General features: G+C 64.0%; 2 protein-coding genes across 2 annotated transcripts; one reads left to right on the top strand and one right to left on the bottom strand.

Moving 5' to 3' along the window:
- Positions 1 to 157: 157 nt before the first annotated feature.
- On the bottom strand, positions 158 to 2779 carry CFD (complement factor D). The gene is made up of 5 exons (XM_054175485.1): positions 2625 to 2779; positions 2246 to 2399; positions 1810 to 1954; positions 1186 to 1443; positions 158 to 691 (listed from the first exon to the last, which is right to left on the bottom strand). Exons 1-5 carry the CDS (start codon positions 2689 to 2691, stop codon positions 515 to 517), a joined length of 801 nt encoding a protein of 266 aa, XP_054031460.1. The 5' UTR covers positions 2692 to 2779; the 3' UTR covers positions 158 to 514.
- Positions 2780 to 5514: 2735 nt separating this feature from the next.
- On the top strand, positions 5515 to 9847 carry PLPPR3 (phospholipid phosphatase related 3). Its single transcript, XM_054175492.1, is given in 9 exon segments — positions 5515 to 5590; positions 6256 to 6363; positions 6531 to 6716; positions 6991 to 7120; positions 7328 to 7523; positions 7604 to 7661; positions 7944 to 8117; positions 8225 to 8679; positions 8681 to 9847. Coding segments are annotated over 8 exon segments (2082 nt in total). The 5' UTR covers positions 5515 to 5590; positions 6256 to 6288; the 3' UTR covers positions 9489 to 9847.
- Positions 9848 to 17769: the final 7922 nt, after the last annotated feature.

Genomic DNA, 17769 nt, shown 5'->3' with positions numbered 1-17769 from the left:
AGCAGTGATGGGGTGGGGGGGACTTTGGCCACGCTGTCCCCATGGGCTCAGCCTCAGCATCTCCCCACCTCTTGGCCAGCTCCTCCCGGTGCTGCCCACACCCTTGGGCAGGGAGTTGCCACACCAGACCCGTTCCATGAGCCCGGCAGCTCTGCAGGAATCAGCATCGCTTTATTGCAGCAGGGCACAGGCAGCGTTAGGAGCACGATCAGCAAAGCCTGTGGCGCACACCAGCGCGGGGAGCCGTGGCCCCCTCCCTCCCATCCTCCCCCAGCTGGGCCCTCTGCTTTGTGAGCAGGGGGGGCAGGGGCTCCCTTTCCCCTGTTGTGTTTAGGGTTTCTTTTGCCAGTCCCCCGGTCCAGCCACCCTCCTGGTGCGAGGGGATGCTCGGGGAGCAGGTCGGGGCAGCAGTGGGAGCTCCAAGGTGCTCGGCCGTGCAGCGTGGGCGCTATGGCTGTGCCGGCAGCGGCAGCAGCAAGCTGTGGCGTGGAGCCGGGTCCCCGGGGGGGGTTGCTCAGCGAGTGTCCCCCTCCCCCCCAGCGGCAGAGGCCATGACGCTGTCGATCCAGTCGGCGTAGGGGGCGATGCGGGTGTAGATCGCAGGCTTCTTGTAGTTGCCACAAACGCGGGAGCCGGCCGTGACCACCCCCTCAGCCACCCCGTTGCAGACCAGGGGGCCACCAGAGTCTCCCTGTGGGACCAAAGCTCATCGGCACTGCCAAGCATTTGCTGACCCATCCCACCCTGACCCTGCAGCTGGGGGTCCCCACCTGACCCAAGGCATCGGCCCCTGGGTGCTCCCCAGCATGGGTTTCACCTGCAGGAGCTGTGGGTTGGGGTCGCTCTCCACCAGCATTCCCTCACCTGCTGACAGCTCAGTCCCCTGGCTCGGCGGGGGGCGGGGGGGGACACTTTCCGTGTGGCCCCTGGCTTCCCAGCAGACCCTTGGGTACCCTTGGGGCATACTGAGTCTTGCCTGTGGCCTCATCCTTGTCTCCAGGCTCAGAACAGCTGCTTCACAGCAGCCAGTACAGGGCAAAGAGCCCAGATCACGCTGGGCACACAGCCCCATCCTGCTCCTCCCCACTCCCACCTCTTCCAGCCTCTGGGTCATCCTCCTCCCCTCCCACCCCTAACCCCAACCCTTGAAGGACCAGCCTGCGGGTCCCCGGCCGCTGAGGGTACCTTGCAGCTGTCCTTCTTGTGGGAGTTGGTGCACATCATCTTGTCGGTGATGGTCTGGTCGTGGTGGGTGCGGTGGTTGCAGACGTCGCGGCTGACCACCGGCCGCTCCACCTCCTGGAGCGTGTCCGGCCGGCGGCCGCTGTGCTTTATGGCTCCCCAGCCGGCCACCAGGCACACGGTGTCGGCAGCCACGTCCCGGTCCTCCCGCTGGATCGGCAGCACCTGCACGTCTGCGTTCAGCTCTGCTTTCTCCTCCAGCTGCCCCCAATCAAGAAAGAAAGGATCCAGGTCACCGGAGACCAACTGCGGCTCGGGACCCGACGAGCCCAGCCCCAGCGCCGAGGCTGCCCCGGCTCAGCCGTGCTCAGGGCTTCGCCTTCCACCCGCAGCCCTCGGAGCTCAGAGCTGTGAGGATCGTGGGGGAAGACAAAGGCGTTTGGATGCAGCCCAAAACGTCCTTGGTGGGGGAAGCAGGGATAGTCCCATGGGATGGGGAAGGAGGGACGGTGGAGAGCTTCCTCCTGCCACGGTCGGTGGCAAGAGGTGCCAAGGGATTTGCCGGATGTGAGCAGTGGGTGATGGGAAGGAAGGTCCCAGCCGGGGTCTCAGCAGCCCCAAGCCCACCTGGAGGAGCAGGAGGTCGTCTTTGTTGTTGTGGATGTTGCTGCCGGGGTGGGCGATCTGGGCGCGCACCCGGTACAGGCGTTTGTGGGGCTCCGGCTTCGACAGCGAGTGGGCACCCAGGAGGACCTGGAAGAATTTGCCGTCCCTGGAAGAGAGGCAGCATGTGGGGGATCTGCCCACCCCTTGGGGCACGCAGAGCTGGGGGTGTGGAGAGCCAAACAGCACACACACACCCCCGCCTCGTTGTGCCAGCATCTCCTGGGGGTCCTGCAGCTGCAGCCCCTGTCCAGCCCTCTCCGCAGGTGGGAGCAGAGCCCTGGTGCTCCCACCCCGTGTCTGGGCTCCGGGGCAGGATTTAGCCTGAGGCCAGCAGCTCTCCCTCAGCAAGCAGCAGCCCCCCCCCCCAGCCCCCGACACCCCCACCCTGGGCACTCACATCTCCTCGGTGCAGTGTGCAGCGCTCAGCACCCACTGCGGGGCGATGAGGAAGCCTCCACAGATGTGCTGCCCGTCCAGCTGCAGCGAGGCCATGTATGGCCTCAGGTGGGGCACGGCCTCCCTGCCCCCCAGGATCCGGCCCCGGGGCTGCCCTGTTGCAGGTGGAAGAGGGCCCCGGGTTAGCCAGGCATCACCCCAGCCCCTCTGGGGCAGCGTCACGGCGGTGGTCCCCTCCCGGCATCCCCAGACCCTTCCCCATAGGCCGCCGCAGTGTCCAGCTGTAGGCAGAGGCAGGAATTCGGCGGCGCTGGGCAGGAACCCCCAGCCCGTGCTGGGGACCCAGCCTGTGCCTATCCCGGGGTGTGGGGGGTGCTCACCATCCACTGAAGCTCCCAGCAGCAGCAGCAGAGCAAGGACGAGGGCAGGAGCAGGACTTAGCCCCATGGCGGCGGTGGAGCCCGGTGGCACCTTAGCCGTGGGGTCCGTGGGGCAGACGCTGCTCAACCAGGACTGGGGCTGGGCTGGGACTGGCTTTTAAGTCCTGCTTTGGGGCAGCAGGGGGGCAGGAAGGGACAGAGCAAGGGGAGGGGAGGGGGGGGCGGGGGGAGGGGGGGATAGGGGTGGGAATTTCCGCAGCGTGGGCCGAATGTTTTTAAATATTCAGCTCCTACAAGGGGTCAGAAGGTTCCCGGCACGAACAGGACGGGGAGGGGGGGAGGAAACAGCCCGGCCCAGCTGCCGGAGCTGGCACCCGCCGCGGGGAATTTCTGCGCCGCTCTTTCCAAAGCCAAATCCGAATCCAGCTCCCGGCACGTGAAGGCTCCGCACATGTGGCCGTGTCCGGACCCCGCCGCAGCCCTCCCCGCGGACCGCACACCCTGCCCGGCTGCCCGGGGAGGGGTGGTGGGGAGCTGGGTGCCCCCTGGGCAGGTGCCCGAGCGGAGCTGAGCATCACCCACGGGTTTGCCCTTGGGGCTGGCCAGGACAAGGACAGTGGGGTTGGGGCCACCAGCTCCTGGTGGGGGTCCCCAGGGTGAGAGTCCTGCCCGGAGGGAAGCTCCTGGGAGGGCCAGGAGAAGGTGGCAGGGGCAGTGGCAGAGGTGACGGTGGTGGCAGGAGTGTCGGTAGGGCGGTGGCAGGGGGGGTGGTGATGGCGGTAGCAGGGCGGTGGTGGCCGTGGCAGGACGGCGGTGGCGGCTCCAGGCCCCTCTGCCTTTCTCCCCGGTGCCACTAAGCGGAGCCACAGCCCCGGCTCCCGGGCGGCCCCAGCGCGTCCCCGAGCCCTGGAGCCGCCCGTGGCCGCTGCCAGGGCTCGTCCCCGGCGCCCAACGCCCTGCCTCGGGCCTCCTCCCGGCGGCATCGCGCTGGGGCCAGGGCTGGACACGAACATTATTCCCTGCCCTCGCCCCTCGCCAGGTTGTCCACCACATCCGGGACCAAGTGTGGCTGCTGGGGAACCGGGCAAGGGGCTGGATCCTATCGTCCTCCTCATCCTCTTCATCCTCCTGTCCTCCTCATTGTTCTCGTTCTCCTCCTTCTGCTTACTCTCCTTCTACTCATTGTGCTCCTCATCCCTGTCCTTCCTGTCCACCTGATCCTTCTCATCCTTGTCCTCATTTTCCTTCTCCTCATTCTCTTCATCTTCCTTCTCCTCATCCTCACACACCACAAGCCTCCACAGCCTTGTCCACGTGCAGACATCCACCACGCTGGCCCAGGGACCACCCTGGCCCAGGGACCACCCTGACCTTCTCTGGAGACTTTCAAGACCCCTCTGGATGAGTTCCTGTGTGACCTGTGCCGGATTCTATGCTCCTGCTCTGGTGGGGGCGGGGGGTTGGACTCGATGATCTCTGGAGGTCCCTTCCAACCCCTAACATCCTCTGATCCTGTGCCCCATGGACCACCCCAACCCCCAGCACCAAGAGCCCCAGCTGCCCCGGGGGGCACGGGCAAGCAGTTGGGGTACCCCAGGGATGAGGCAGTCCTGCGGGGGTGGGGGCAGCTTCAGCTTCCTGCCCGCCCCATGTGGTGGGCAGGGCTCAGCCCACACGGGCAGCAGGAGAGGGTGGTGGCTTGGCCGGCTCCGAGGTGGCCGATTCTGGCTCAAAGTGGGGATTTTCCGCGGGGAGAGAGAGGCTTACCCGCGGCTTCCAGGGATTCGGGATTTAGGCGTTAAGTGCGCCGGGAGATTTCCGCACACTTAGGGCCAAAAATGGAAGCAGGGCAAAGCGTGGGGGCCGCTGCCGTGGGGTGGGGGCCGCTGCCGTGGGGTGGGGGCCGCTGCCGTGGGGTGGGGTCGTGCCGAGCCCAGATGGGAGTGCGGGTGGCCGGGTGGTGTCAGGAGGCCAAGAGTGGGGTGCAGGACACAGGGTGTGGGGTATGGGTAGGGACTGGGATGCACCGGGGGTGTGGGGCAGGACCAGGCTGGGTGGGGGTGTCCTGATCTCCACTGGGGGGGTCCTTGGTGGGGCAAAGGGAGCTGCATCCACACCCCACAGTCCCTTGGGGGGGACTTGCTCCAGCTGAGGTTGGCCTCAGCCTCTGTCTCTGGAGCTCCTCTGCTGGCACTGGCCTCGAGTCACCCCTGAGCTCCCCAAGATGTGATGAGGCCCGTGGGGCAGTGGGTGCTCTCCCCCCCCAGCTAGTTGATCCCAGGTGGGTGCTGGGGCCTGGCAGAGCTCAGGGGGAGGGGGGCAGTTGGAGTGGGGTCCCCCATCCCTACTCTGCTGAGCCCCAGATTGGCATCCCTCGGGTCACGACAGCCCCAGCGTGGGGGAGCTCAGTGAGGGGAGAGAGAGAGGGCTGGGGGGGGTCCTTGGAGCACGGTGGGGGTGGTCTCCACTCGCGCAGCACATGGGGAGAAAGGGCTGATCTGGGCGAGGTCGGGGGTGGGGATGGAGCCCCAGGGAAGGGGGTACACGTGGCCCGGGATCCCCCCCAGCCCTCCGGTTCCCGGTGCCTGCTGCAGAGGGTGCGGAGCAGCTTTCGGGGGGTCGGAACAGCGGGGGGGGGTGTCGTTCCTGATCGCTGACCGGGCCCCGCCCGGCTCTTTGTCTCGCCCCAGAACCGCCCCCAGACCCTCAGACCCTCTATACTACCCCAGGCTCCCCCAAACACCCATCCGCGGCCCTTTTGTGGGGGGGTCTCAGCGCCCCGGGAGCGGTGGGGCGGGGCGGGGGGCGGCGGGGAGGAGGAGGAGGAGGCGGGGGCGGAGGAAGCTGCCGCTCCCCGCGCTCCACCGAGGCAGGAGCATCCCGGTTCCCGGGGAGCCCCGCGGCAGCCACCAACCCCCCACCCCCAACCCCCGGCCCCTCATCGCCCCGGGGCGGCCGCAGCAGAGGTGAGTGGGGGGCAGGGGGCTGCGGGGGGTGGGCTGCGGGAGGCACAAAGAGAGACGCTCCCCGACAACCCCCACCCCCCAATCCGGCCTCGACCCCCGCCCGCGGCTGCGGCACCGCCGGGAGCCTTCCCCTCAACCATTCTCCGCCGCCTCCGGCCCCTTGTAAGCCCCCCTACCCGACAATGCCCCCTCCCCCCGGTAATACTCGTCCGTTAATACCTCCCTGTTAACAGCCCCCGTCATTGTTCGCCTCGTTATTGCCCCCACGCGTCGCTCCATCCCCGCTATCTTCCTCCCTACCCCCCCCTCTTTTAGCAGTCGGGGCGGTTTCGGCCGGCTGGGGCCCTGGGGGGATGCCCGCGGACCCCCGACCCAGGCCTCGGCTCTGCGGGCGGCACACCCCCTCCCCACGCCCTGTGCAGCAGCTGCCTGTCGCGGTAGTGGCTGCCTGTCGTGACAGCGCTCCACTCCACCTGTTGTCACAGCCCCCGGTTCGGCTGGACCCCCCCGGCCCGGTGCTGGAGGTCCCCTGGGGGGAGCGGGGTTACCCTCTGCCCCCGGGGGAGTTCTCGGCGGGGCAGCCCCAGGTACCGGCCGCAAGGGGGCAGTGGAGTGAGCCCACCCGTGTGGGCCTGAAGACTGGGGGTGACACTGCTGCCCACCAGGCAGGGCAGGACCCCAGTGTCTGCCCCAGGACCATGATCCCCCCCAAGGAGAAGACCAGGGCTCCCAAGGACAGCATGACGCTCCTGCCCTGCTTCTACTTCGTGGAGGTGGGTGTGGGAACGGGCTGGGGGCTTCCCCGGGCCCTGGTCCTGCCTTGGCATGGAGGGGACAGGGGCTTTGCCCCTTCCCATGACGCAGGCACCCTGCCTGTTGCCTGTGCCCACTGCACCGGGCAGTGCTGTGGTGCCAGGGCTCTTGTCCTACTCCACCCCAGCTGCCCATTGTGGCCTCCTCCATCGTGACCCTCTACTTCCTGGAGCTGACAGACCTCTTCAAGCCAGCCAAGGTGGGCTTCCAGTGCCACGACCGGGCACTCTCCATGCCCTACGTGGAGACCAACGAGGAGCTCATCCCCCTGCTGATGCTGCTCAGCTTGGCCTTCGCCGCGCCTGCCGCCTCGGTGCGTCCTGGGCAGCTGCCCACCTCGGGGGGCTGAGGATGGAGCCTGGAGCCTGCCCAGAGCCAAGGCTTGGGGGTGCCAGCAGCACCAGGGGGCTAAGGATGGAGCCTGGAGCCTGCCCAGAGCCAAGGCTTGGGGGTGCCAGCAGCACCAGGAGACTGGTGCGGGGATCCTGGCCATGCCCTTCATCAGTGGGGTGGCACCGCCAACAGCCTGGCCCCCCCTGCTCCCCAGTGATGCAGCAGCACCCCCTGAGCCTCTGTCTTCTCCTCAGATCATGGTCGGGGAGGGGATTGTGTACTGCCTGCAGTCGCGGCTGAAGGGACGCGCCGGGGCCGAGGGCAGCATCAACGCCGGCGGCTGCAACTTCAACTCCTTCCTGCGCCGCACCGTAAGGTTTGTGGGTACGTCACGACACGGAGCCCTGCCCGGGGGCTGCTCCGAGGGGCTGGGGGGGGCCATAAGGGCAGCCCAGATGTGGTAGCAGGAATACACAGCCCCGCCTAGACCTGACGTGGGACTCAGCCCAGCCCTTGTAGGTGCCCCGGGGCTGAGTGCGTGGCCTGGGTGGGACAGAAGGCGACTTGTCACCCTGCTCCTGCTGCCCCCAGGGGTCCACGTCTTCGGGCTCTGTGCCACAGCCCTGGTGACAGATGTCATCCAGCTGGCCACCGGCTACCACGCACCCTTCTTCCTGACGGTCTGCAAGCCCAACTACACCCTGCTGGGCACCCCCTGCGATGCCAACCCCTACATCACCCAGGACATCTGCTCGGGCACGGACAAGCATGCCATCCTCTCTGCCCGGTATGTGCCGTGAGGGGGCCCGTGCTGAGATGCCAGCCCTCCTGCCCCATGCCAACCATGCCCTCCTGTTTCCCCCACAGGAAGACTTTCCCGTCCCAGCACGCCACGCTCTCAGCTTTCGCTGCTGTCTACGTGTCGGTGAGTTCCTGGCACTGCCTGGCTCTTGGCCCTGCATGGGCCAGCACCAGGGCAGCGTGAGGTCTGTGCCACTGGGCACCTGCATGCCCCTCCCGTTGGCACACACCCTCCCGTGCATGGACAAGCTGTGCCCAACACGTGTGCCCATGCCAGGTGTGGGCATTTGCACCCCAGAGCTCGCTGCATGGCCAGGGGCTGGGGTCGGGGGAGGCTGTGGTGACGTGGTGGCAGCGGGCACTGGTGCCATCAGCTGTGACTGACAGCCTGTCCCTGCCCCACCAGATGTACTTCAATTCCATCATCTCGGACAGCACCAAACTCCTTAAGCCCATCCTGGTCTTCGCCTTTGCCATCGCCGCTGGCATCTGTGGCCTGACCCAGATCACGCAGTACCGCAGCCACCCCACCGACGTCTACGTGGGCTTCCTGATCGGCTCTGGCATCGCTGCCTACCTGGTAGGTGCTGGCCCCTCCTCTGGGTGCGGCTGCGGTGGCTTTGGAGGAAGAGGAGGATGGGCCACAGCCCCCGGGGCTGGGCTGACCCCGCGCTCCGCTTCCCGCAGGCTTACCACGCCGTCGGCAACTTCCGTGCCCCGACGGAGAAGGTCCCAGCGCCGGTGCCCGCCAAGGACGCGCTGCGGGCGCTGACGCAGCGTGGCCACGACTCCGTCTACCACCAGAACAAGTCGGTGAGCACCGACGAGCTGAACCCGCAGACGCGGCTGGAGGAGGCGGCGCGGCCAGTGCCGCGGGAGAAGAATTCCCTGGGCAGCCTGAAGCGGGCCAGCGTGGACGTGGACCTGCTGGCCCCCCGCAGCCCCATGGGCAAGGAGAACATGGTGACCTTCAGCAACACCCTGCCGCGGGTCAACACCCCTTCCATGGATGACCCTGCACGGCGCCACATGACCATCCACGTCCCCGTGGACGCCTCCCGCTCCAAGCAGCTCATCACCGAGTGGAAGCAGAAGTCCCTGGAGGGACGGAGCATGACCCTGGCGGAGGAGACGGCGCACGGCCAGGGCGCCGGGGATGCCAGCGAGGACGTCCCCCCCCTCCCTCTACCCCACAGTGCAAGCGCGCTCGGCCGAGCGGGCAGCGATGGGACCCCGAGTCCTCATCCAGCCCCGGCCGGGCGCCTCGCAGCTGGTACACATCCCCGAGGAGAGCCAGGGCGCTGCCAGCGTCCCAGCGGGCAGCGGGGCAGCCGTGAGGGCCAAGTGGGTGATGGTGGCGGAGAAGGGGGGAGTACAGCGGGTGGCCAATCCCCCACGCCTGATGCAGGTCATCGCCATGTCCAAGCAGCAGGGCATGGTCTCCGTCACCCCCAAGCACTCGGAGACGTCCTCGTCCTCCACCAGCTCCGACTCCTCGCAGTACCGCTCGCCCTCCGAGCGGGACAGCTCCAGCATCATCACCATCGATGCCCACGCACCTCACCACCCCGTGGTCCACCTCTCGGCCGGCAACGGGCCCTGGGAGTGGAAGACGGGGCTGAAAGGGACGGAGGGGTCGGACGCCTACGAGCTGGGTGACATGGGGAAGGATTTCCGCGGCTTCCACCCAGCCAAGAGCGCAGGCGTCTCCCCCGGCTCCTCCATCAGCGACATGGAGCAGGACGAGCCGCGCTACGGCAGCCTGGCCGCCATCCCGGGGGCAGCGGGAGGGGGAGGGGAGCGGGGGGACACCCCTGCCGAGGGGCTGCTGAGCACGGCCAGCCGGGAGTCCACGCTGCGGAGGAAGCCGGCGGAGCGGGACGGGCAGGCGGACCCCGAGGTGGATCACTACTACAAGAAGATGCAAGCCGGCAGGAGGTTTAAGGACTGAGCCCCTGCGGCTTCCCTGCACCCGGCCCCCTGCTCCCTTGCCCCATCTCGGGGGGTGATCTGTAACATCAGGGTCCCTCTCTGATGGGGGGGGACTTGAGGACTGGGCTGGTTTTGGCATCGTAGCGGCAGGAGGATGTGGCAGAGCACGGCCACACCGGTCCTGAGCCAGCCGAGACGTGTGCGGGACCCCCTGGCGTGGGACCCTGCTCCTGCCCGGGGAGCTGGGGGGGCTCAGGGAGACTCTGACACCACCCCAGCCCATGGAGCTGGGCAGCTCCAAGCACTTTTGACTTTGTTTTTCTCTCTAACACAGGTGCTGACACTTCTGAGGGGTTCGTTTATTCCGGCTCTGGAAGTGGAGTCTGCCTGGGGTGGGGGGCGGGAGGGAGGAAATGGTGCTAAAGGGCTTGGGGGGGGGAGGGGGCTGGAATGAAGGGTCCTGGGGGGTGGGTTGTTGACATGGGGCAGCAGGTCCTGGCTGTTGCCAGAGGTTTGAGGATGCTGGGAGGGTCCTGTGAGCCACTGGTCTGGGGGAGCTGAGGGAGGACAGTGCTGGGATGCAGAGGGGGTTGCTCAGGGCTGGGGCTCTGGGCACACAGAGGCTGTAAATACTGCACGGGCTGGAGGGTGGGCACTGGGGTGGGGCAAAGGGTGCTGCCAGGGCTGGCATGGGGGGAGCCAGGGCTGAACCTCATCCCCCAGGAGCAGCAAGCCCTGGGCTTTAGGGGCCTAAACTGCCAAGGTTTTAGGGGGCCAGGGGCATCTCCAGGCTGTGAATGTGTCTGTCGGGCCATGGCTGGCCCTGCTGTGGTTTGAAGAGCCAATAAAGATGTGGATGTTCCCTGCCTGGGCTTCTTTGCTGGGCTTTTGGGGTGCTGCTGGTCCCGGGGTGCTGCTGGTCCCATGGTTTCTGGGGCAGGACTGGGGCTCAATGGCTTCTGCAGGGCTGCTCTGGACAGGCACTGTCTGCTTGTGGGTTGGGGAACAGGAGACCCTCAAAGGCAGGGCTTGCCAAGGGGGATTAGAGCAGTGTCAGGAGCAGGGGGGACCATAGAATGGTTTGGGTTGGAAGGGACCTTCAAGATCATCCAGCTCCAACCCCCTGCCACGGGCAGGGACACCTCCCACCAGCCCAGGTTGCTCAAGGCCTCATCCAGCCTGGCCTTGACCACCTCCAGGGAGGGAACATCCACAACCTCCCTGGGCAACCTGTGCCAGGCTCTCCCCATCCTCACTGCCAAGAATTTCTTCCTAATCTCCAGCCTCCCTCTCCCTTCTTCCAGCCTAGAGCCCTTCCATGTTCCCCAACCCCTTCACCACCAGGCAGGCACCAGCAATCTGGCCACTGCCATGCAAGGGTGACCACCCATCAGCTGCCCCAGGGCAAGGAGGGGGCTGCCAGCAGTGCCAGGTGCTCCACTGCTCCCTCCCAGACCGCTGGGGGAGAGGTGTGGCTGTGTAACCCCCTGGCCAGCAGTGCCACATGTGTCACCCTGCAAAGCCCTGGGGATGGAGGTGCCCAGCACACCAAGAACCCTTCACCAGGAAGTGCCAGCACTGCAGTTTCCTACTGTGTTGCTGTGGCAACGCAGGATCTGGCACCTCGCTGGGCTCCTGCGTGGCACCGCCGGCAGTGGCACTGCCACAGGGTTGGTTGGTCTCCCATGAGAGAGGCCAGCAAAGCCCTGGCAGGGCAGGTGCCAACCCAGGGACAGGGACTGGCAGTTGTGGTGCAGACATCAAGACCTCCTTTGGCATCCCCCTGTGCTGCCACCTCCCCCAGACTCTGGGAGCAGCACAGCCTTGCGTGACCTCTGCCCGGCGCTGAGCAGCATCTGCTCCTCTTTGTCAGGGCTTAGGAATGGCTCCAGGGAGTGGCAGGCACCCACCACACGCAGGCTTCCTGGGGGAGATGGGTAGGGGGGCACCTTTTTGGGCAGAGGAGGTGGAAAAGCAGCCAAAGCACAGGAGAGCTGAGCAGGAGTGCATGGCTGGGCAGAGGCATGGCTGCTCTGAGGGATGCCCGGAAAGACACAGTCACAGAGGGCAGTGGGCAGCTGGGTTGGCATCCCTCCTGCTCCAGCCTGCCCTGTGCCCACAGCAAAGGGGCTGGAGCAGCCCCAGAGCCAGCCCAGTCGGCAGCAGCTCCAGAGTGCTGTGTGGCATGGAGGTGGATTTGGCTCTGAGGCCACGGCAGCTGGCACCAAGCAGGGGCCAGTGCCCATTGGTGCCACCGCCAGAGCTGTGCCGGCCCAGGGTGCAGCGGCAGGGGCAAGCCCTTGCTCCTGTCCCCCCCAGAGGCGGGGTGATGTGGCGATGGCACCAAACTGCCACCGCCAATTGGATTAGCAGTGGATATCCCCAAGCCTCCGCCCTGCAAACATGGGAATTATCCCGCGGCTCCCTGGCTCGGCGCTGGAAAAGCCACCTGGGGATTAGTAGGACGATCGCTGGCAGCAGCTCGAGGGGTGGGGGCCTGCGGTGGGGGTCCTGGTGGCTTGTGCCTGTGCTTAACCCCGGTTAAGGGGTTGGTGAGCTGGGGGGGGGTGTGCGTGTGGGGGTCCGGCACCATCGGGCAGCAATGGTGCTCCAGGCTGCTGCATCCAGGCTCGGTGGAGCTGGAAGCTGGAGCGGATCTGTTAGAACCGGTTGGAATGGAGCCTTGCTCTGGCAGCCCCTCGGACGGGAAGGGGAGAGGTGGGGGGCTCGCATCCCCCGAGCCCCCCCCCCGCCCCTCTCACGGCTCATGGCGGTGAGCAATGGCGTCACAGCCGCTTCGCGCTGCCTCTGACCCAGCCGTTCCCATAGCAACTGCCAGCCCCGCACCCACCCGCAGCCCCCAGCCCCCACCCCCCCCGGGCAGCCCCCCCAGCAGTCCCTGCTGCAGCGCTGGGGGCCCGCGGGGCTCGGGAGGGAGCGGGAGCATCCTCATCCTCATCCTCGTCCTCGTCCTCATCCTCATCCTCATCCTCATCCTCGTCCTCGTCCTCATCCTCATCCTCATCCTCATCCTCATCCTCATCCTCATCCTCATCCTCATCCTCATCCTCATCCTCATTGTCCTCCCCACCACCAGCCCCTGCCCTTGGCCACAGGGAGCTGAGGCAGGGTCCCATGGGAGCTGCCAGCCACCACCTCAGCCACCCCAGCACCCCCCACCCCGGGCAGGGATCAGGCAGGGTTGGGGGCTGCAGCAGGGGCTCGGTGTGAGCCCCCCCAGCTTTGAGGAGCCAATGGGCCCAATCCTTCAGAGCGCTGGCAGGGGCAGGCAGGTGGGCATGGTGCTCCCTTGGCACAGGCTTTGGCCAAGGCCTTGCCTTAGGCCAGTGAACAACGACCCCCACCTTGGACCCCCTCCGCCAGGAGCCTCCAGGCACATCACTGCCCCCCACCCCGGGGTGTGACCCAAGAGAAGCCCTCAGCTTTCTGCCAAGGGGCTCAGCCCCTTCCCACCCCCAGGCAGAGGTATCTGCTTTGGGGACCCCCAGAGGGAGGAGGTGTGGGGAGAATCCCCCCTCATTAACCAAGCTCCAGCTGCTAATCACACTTGGAGTGCTGCACACAGAGGCTCCCACGGGACCTGCACAGCGTGGGGAAGGCTCCAGCACTGGACACAGGTTGGGAGCAGTGACCAACAGGAAGGATCTGCTAGCCTAAACTTTGAGGGTGACAACTCAACACTTGACAACTGTCCCAGGGCATCCTTGTCTGAAAATCCACAACTTTGCTTCCCTGGACAGAGCTTCAGCCCCCAGGATGAGGGGGTCCCAGGGTCACCTCCTCTTGCACTGCAGTAACCTTGTTCCCCCTGGCCCTGGGCAGGAGCAGGTGTGGCAGAGCTGATTGATCCAAAGAGCATCTCCTGCTTGCCCAGGTCAGCCTTTCCCTGCTGGGGATAGCTGGGAATCACAAAATCCCTAAGGCTGGGAAAGGCCTCCAAGATCATCAGGTCCAACCTGCTACCCAGCACCTCCACGGCCACCAAACCGTGTCCCCAAGTGTCACATTTCCTGAACACCTCCAGGGATGGGGACTCCACCACCTCCCTGGGCAGCTGCTTCCAGTGCCTGACTACTCTTGCAGGAAAGAAATCTTTCCTCATGGCCAACCCAAGCCTCTGCTGGTGCAGCCTGAGGCCATCTCCTTTTGTCCTGTCCTTAGTTACCTGGGAGAAGAGACCAACGCTGGCCTCACTCCGACCTCCCTTCGAGGACGTCCCCCTGCTGGCAGCCGAGGTGGCGCGGTTCCAGCACGGGTAGGAGGAGCTGGCTGTGGTGCAGCAGCACCAATGGGCAAATTAGTGCCAGCATTTCCCCCCCAGCACCTGGGCAGGGGCTCTGCCACCCTCCCTGCGTCCTCCCCTTGGCATCGCAGCTAACAGCAGGACGCAGGTGCGTTGGAGAGCATCCTGCCTGGATGCACCCCTGTGGGACCTGCCCTGGGTGATCCTTCTTTGGCAGGGGGCTTGGACTCGGTGATCTCTGGAGGTCCCTTCCAACCCCTAACACTTGGTGAAGCTGAGTGATGCTGAGTGGCCAGGCTGACCCAGCTCGACCCATCCACGGAGGTCACCCAGCCTCACCCCGGCAACTCTGGGGCCCCACAGGGATTTCTGCCGTGGGGATGGATGGGACAGTGAAGGGATAGCGAAGGGCAGGCAGGACCTGTCCCCTTGCAGGCAGCTGCCACCGTTTCCATGGCGACCAGCCCGGCACGGGCGCCCGCCCCCCGCCATCGATCTTTGCTTTGCCCGCAGCGAGAGGGGAGGCTGCAATCACCGCGCCGGGTAATGAGCAATTCCCAACTCGTCCGAGAGGGACGGGGCTGGGCTGGGGGATCCCCCTATGCCGGAGCCTCCCCCCACGCTGGAGCCTCCGTGCTGTCACCGCTGCCTGCCTCTCCTGCCACGGTGCCAGGGCTGCACGGGAAGCAGAAACAAATCCCCAGCGGCGCTGCCTGCACCTTCAGCACCTTTCCGTGAATTTCCAGAGCCCAGGACAGGTTCCAGAGTGAGCCAGGCCAGGGCAGGAGATGCCCAAGTGCTGGCAGGGCCAGCTGCCAGCCTGTCTGGAAGATCAGACTGCAAGAAGAAAGGTTGCTCACAAGAAAGCCAGGAAGGGACTTCTGACAATGGCTTGTAGCGATCAGACAACAGGGAAGAGATTGGAGCTTGAGGAGGGGAGATTGAGACTGGAGATAAGGAAGAAATTCTTGAGAGTGAGGAAACAATGGAACAGGCTGCCCAGGAAGGTTGTGGATGCCTCCTCCCCAGAGGTGTCCAAGGCCAGGCTGGATGAGGCCCTGAGCAAGCTGTGCTGGTGGCAGGTGTCCCTGTCCGTGGCAGGGAGTTGGAACTGGATGATCTTTGAGGTCCCTTCCACCCCAACCCATTCTGTGATTCCCTGAGGCTTCCCAGCATCAGCCACTACCAACCTGATCTAGAGCCCCAAAGGGCAACAGCAGATGCTAGTTGCAGGGCCCAAGGTCTTTCCCCTTTTGGAGGGGGTCAGGCTCCAGTGTAAGAGGAGCATTTGCAGAACCAAACCAGGGCCTTGCTCATCCCTGCAGGGCAGCAAGGGACACTCTGAGCTGGGCCTGGCTTTCACACCAGCCCTGAGCCAGCCAGGGCAGAGGCAGCTCTTACAAATCCTATTACACTCTTCATGAGCAGCAAGAGATCCCCTTGAGCAGCTCCAGGCTCCTGCAGGACCTGATTCAGCACACAGGAGGCTGCAGCCCATAGCCAGCCACCTCCCCAGGCCGCCGTGTGTGATGCTGATGTGGCTCCACACAAAGGGAATGTGGCCAAAGGACAGAAAATGGCAGAGCCACAGCAGGAACAGCTCCATCCCTGAATTCCAGCCCTGAATCCCAGGGTGCCCACTCCTGAGCACCACAGAAGCAACAGCTCCATCCCTGGATTCCAGCCTTGAATCACAGGGTACCTACCCTTGTGCACCACTGCTCCCAGCTCCTGGCTGCTAGGGAGGGCACTGGGGCAAGGGACAAGGCTGCAGCCCTTGTTCCTGTTTAAAAGCAGCAGCAAGGCCTCAGGGTGCTGGCTGCCACCCTTAAGGGGCTCAGCTGCATGTTGCAGTGCTAGGGTGGTCTTGCTCCCCATTATCCACCCAGAGGAGAAGCTCATTCAGCCACCCTTCCCCCTCCCCGGGAGTGCCATCACTGCCAGCACCACTGCCCTGTAGAGGCAGAGCTGAGGAGCTCTGTGTCAGTGTTGGAGTGCTAAGGGCCCAGGGAACATTGCCTTCTGGAAAGGAGCTTCAACCCCAAACCCGTGTGAGGAAAGCTCAGCCCTTGGGGCGAGCCCAGCACAGCTCAGGGAGCCACACAGAGCAGCCCAGAAGCCAGAGAAGCCCAAGAGGAAGCCTGCCAGCACCTGCTGGATGTGGACCTGAACATCCAGCGGCCAGCTCCAACTTCTCAGCAGCACAAAACCAGAGAGCCAGTACAAGTTGGGAGTGCAAAAGGAGTTATTTCATGGGTAGTAGCTGGAATGTATGGAAAGTTTAGGAACATGAAGGGGGAGGGGGAGGGGAAACCAAAACAAAACCAAAAGAGTGGTGGAGAGTGACAAAGGGAAAGCATCAGGGAAACCTCCCCCCGGGCACTGAGGGGCTCAGAACCCATCACCCCTCTTCACCACCTCCAAAAGCCCTGAGGGGCTGTGAAGAGTCACACAAAATGAGGCAGCAGCTGGAATCAGGCAGGGGAAATAAAATGAATAAAAAGGTTAAAAGAACCAAAACAGGCACAAAAGATAGGGGAGGGGAGGGGAGGGGAGGGAGGAAAAAAAATCAGAAGCAAAGAATACAGAAGAAATTTATTGAAAGCACAAAAAAAAAAAAAAGGAAAAAAAAATAAAAGTACAGACTGGCCAATAACTGCAATTCTACAATCTGACAGTAAATAAATGGAGCTACAGAAAGGTACAAAGGTTGTTATAAAATAGTTTTTAATGTCGTTTTTTTTTTCTCTCTTTTCTTTTTTGCATTACAAACATTCTTTGAGAAAGAGGCAATGGAAAAAGGTTTTCTCTCTTTTATTTCTTCTTCTGATGTTTGTGGCTGCTTGAGCCCAACCCCTAACCCTTCCCCCTCCCCCCCCCAAATAAAAACACCCCACACCACCCCCTACCTTCCACAATACTGAACCTGTAAGAGCTGGTATCAAAATATACATCTGGTCACCGTTAAAAAAAAAGAAAAGAGAAAGAAAACAAACTTGGGGTTTGCTGGCCCCCCTCCCCCCCCCTCCCCCTTTCCATCTTAACAACAGGTATATAAAACAAAACAAAGGATTATAAATATGTACAACCTTTTGTTACTCACATTCTTTACATGCAAACACAGGGATCCAAAAGGACAGAGCCTCCTCCTCCCCTCCCCTCGCCCCCAATCCTGCCCCCTCGGGACCTGGGCTCGCCTCGCTTTAAACACAGGCATGGCCTGCAAGGGTGGCTGAGGCCACCACGGGCAGGTTTTTCATCCCAACACATCTCTCTTCCCCACCCCCCCACAGCCCAGGGTCCCGGGAGGGAGGGTTGGGTGATGCACTTAAGCAGGGCTGTTCTGCTTGGGTTGTGCAGGGGGCTGCAGGGTGGTGGCGCTGAGGGCCGGCGCTCCCTGGCTGAGCTGGTTTGAGGCCCGGGAGGGAGACGAGCAAACGAAGGCCAGGCGACAACAGCCACCCAAGACACTTAGGGTCTGCCCTCCTGGCTCCTCAGACACCGGTGAGGATGCACAGAGCTCTCCAGAAGAGGACCAGGAGGCTTCACGAACAGGCTCAGGCTGAGCAGTGAGGCGGGATCCACGCCTCAGCTCAGCTGGGGCACCACCGGCACCGGGATTGGTTTTTGTGCTCCTCAGCCACCCCCGCCCTGAGGACCCTGGGGCAAAAACCAAGGGATCACCAACCTCGGGCAGCAACCCAAGCTGAACCCCCACCCTTCACTTGCACACACTTCTCTCCAGAGTAATTCACATCCTGGAGTTCAGGGAGGAACTACAGAAAAGAGTTAAGACTTCTCCGAACGCTCAGTGCTGGGCAAGTCAAGAGCCCCCAGGTGGAGCAAGGAACTTGCAACACACTAAGACAATTAAAAGAAAACAAACCAAAACAAAACCCCAGAACAAAAACTTTGGTCCACAATTTGCAGAAAAAAACCCTGAAAAAAAGGTACAAGATTTGTGTCATTTTGCATCCCAAGAGGTTGCAGGTTGGGGGGGAGGGGGAGAGGGGGGAACTGTAAGGCAACATCGGCT

The sequence above is a fragment of the Dryobates pubescens genome, chromosome 31 (genome assembly GCF_014839835.1).
Source record: "Dryobates pubescens isolate bDryPub1 chromosome 31, bDryPub1.pri, whole genome shotgun sequence".
NCBI lineage: Eukaryota > Metazoa > Chordata > Aves > Piciformes > Picidae > Dryobates > Dryobates pubescens.
Note: the sequence above shows the minus strand (reverse complement) of the source record. Positions and strands in the feature narration are given on the sequence as shown.

Excerpts from the sequence above, each read along its gene's own strand:
- CFD (XM_054175485.1), bottom strand. The coding sequence starts at position 2,691 with ATGGGGCTAAGTCCTGCTCCTGCCCTCGTCCTTGCTCTGCTGCTGCTG. Across the intron at positions 2,400-2,624 it reads GCTGGGAGCTTCAGTGGATG|GGCAGCCCCGGGGCCGGATC; the intron begins GTGAGCACCCCC and ends CACCTGCAACAG. Across the intron at positions 1,955-2,245 it reads GCACACTGCACCGAGGAGAT|GGACGGCAAATTCTTCCAGG; the intron begins GTGAGTGCCCAG and ends CCTCTCTTCCAG.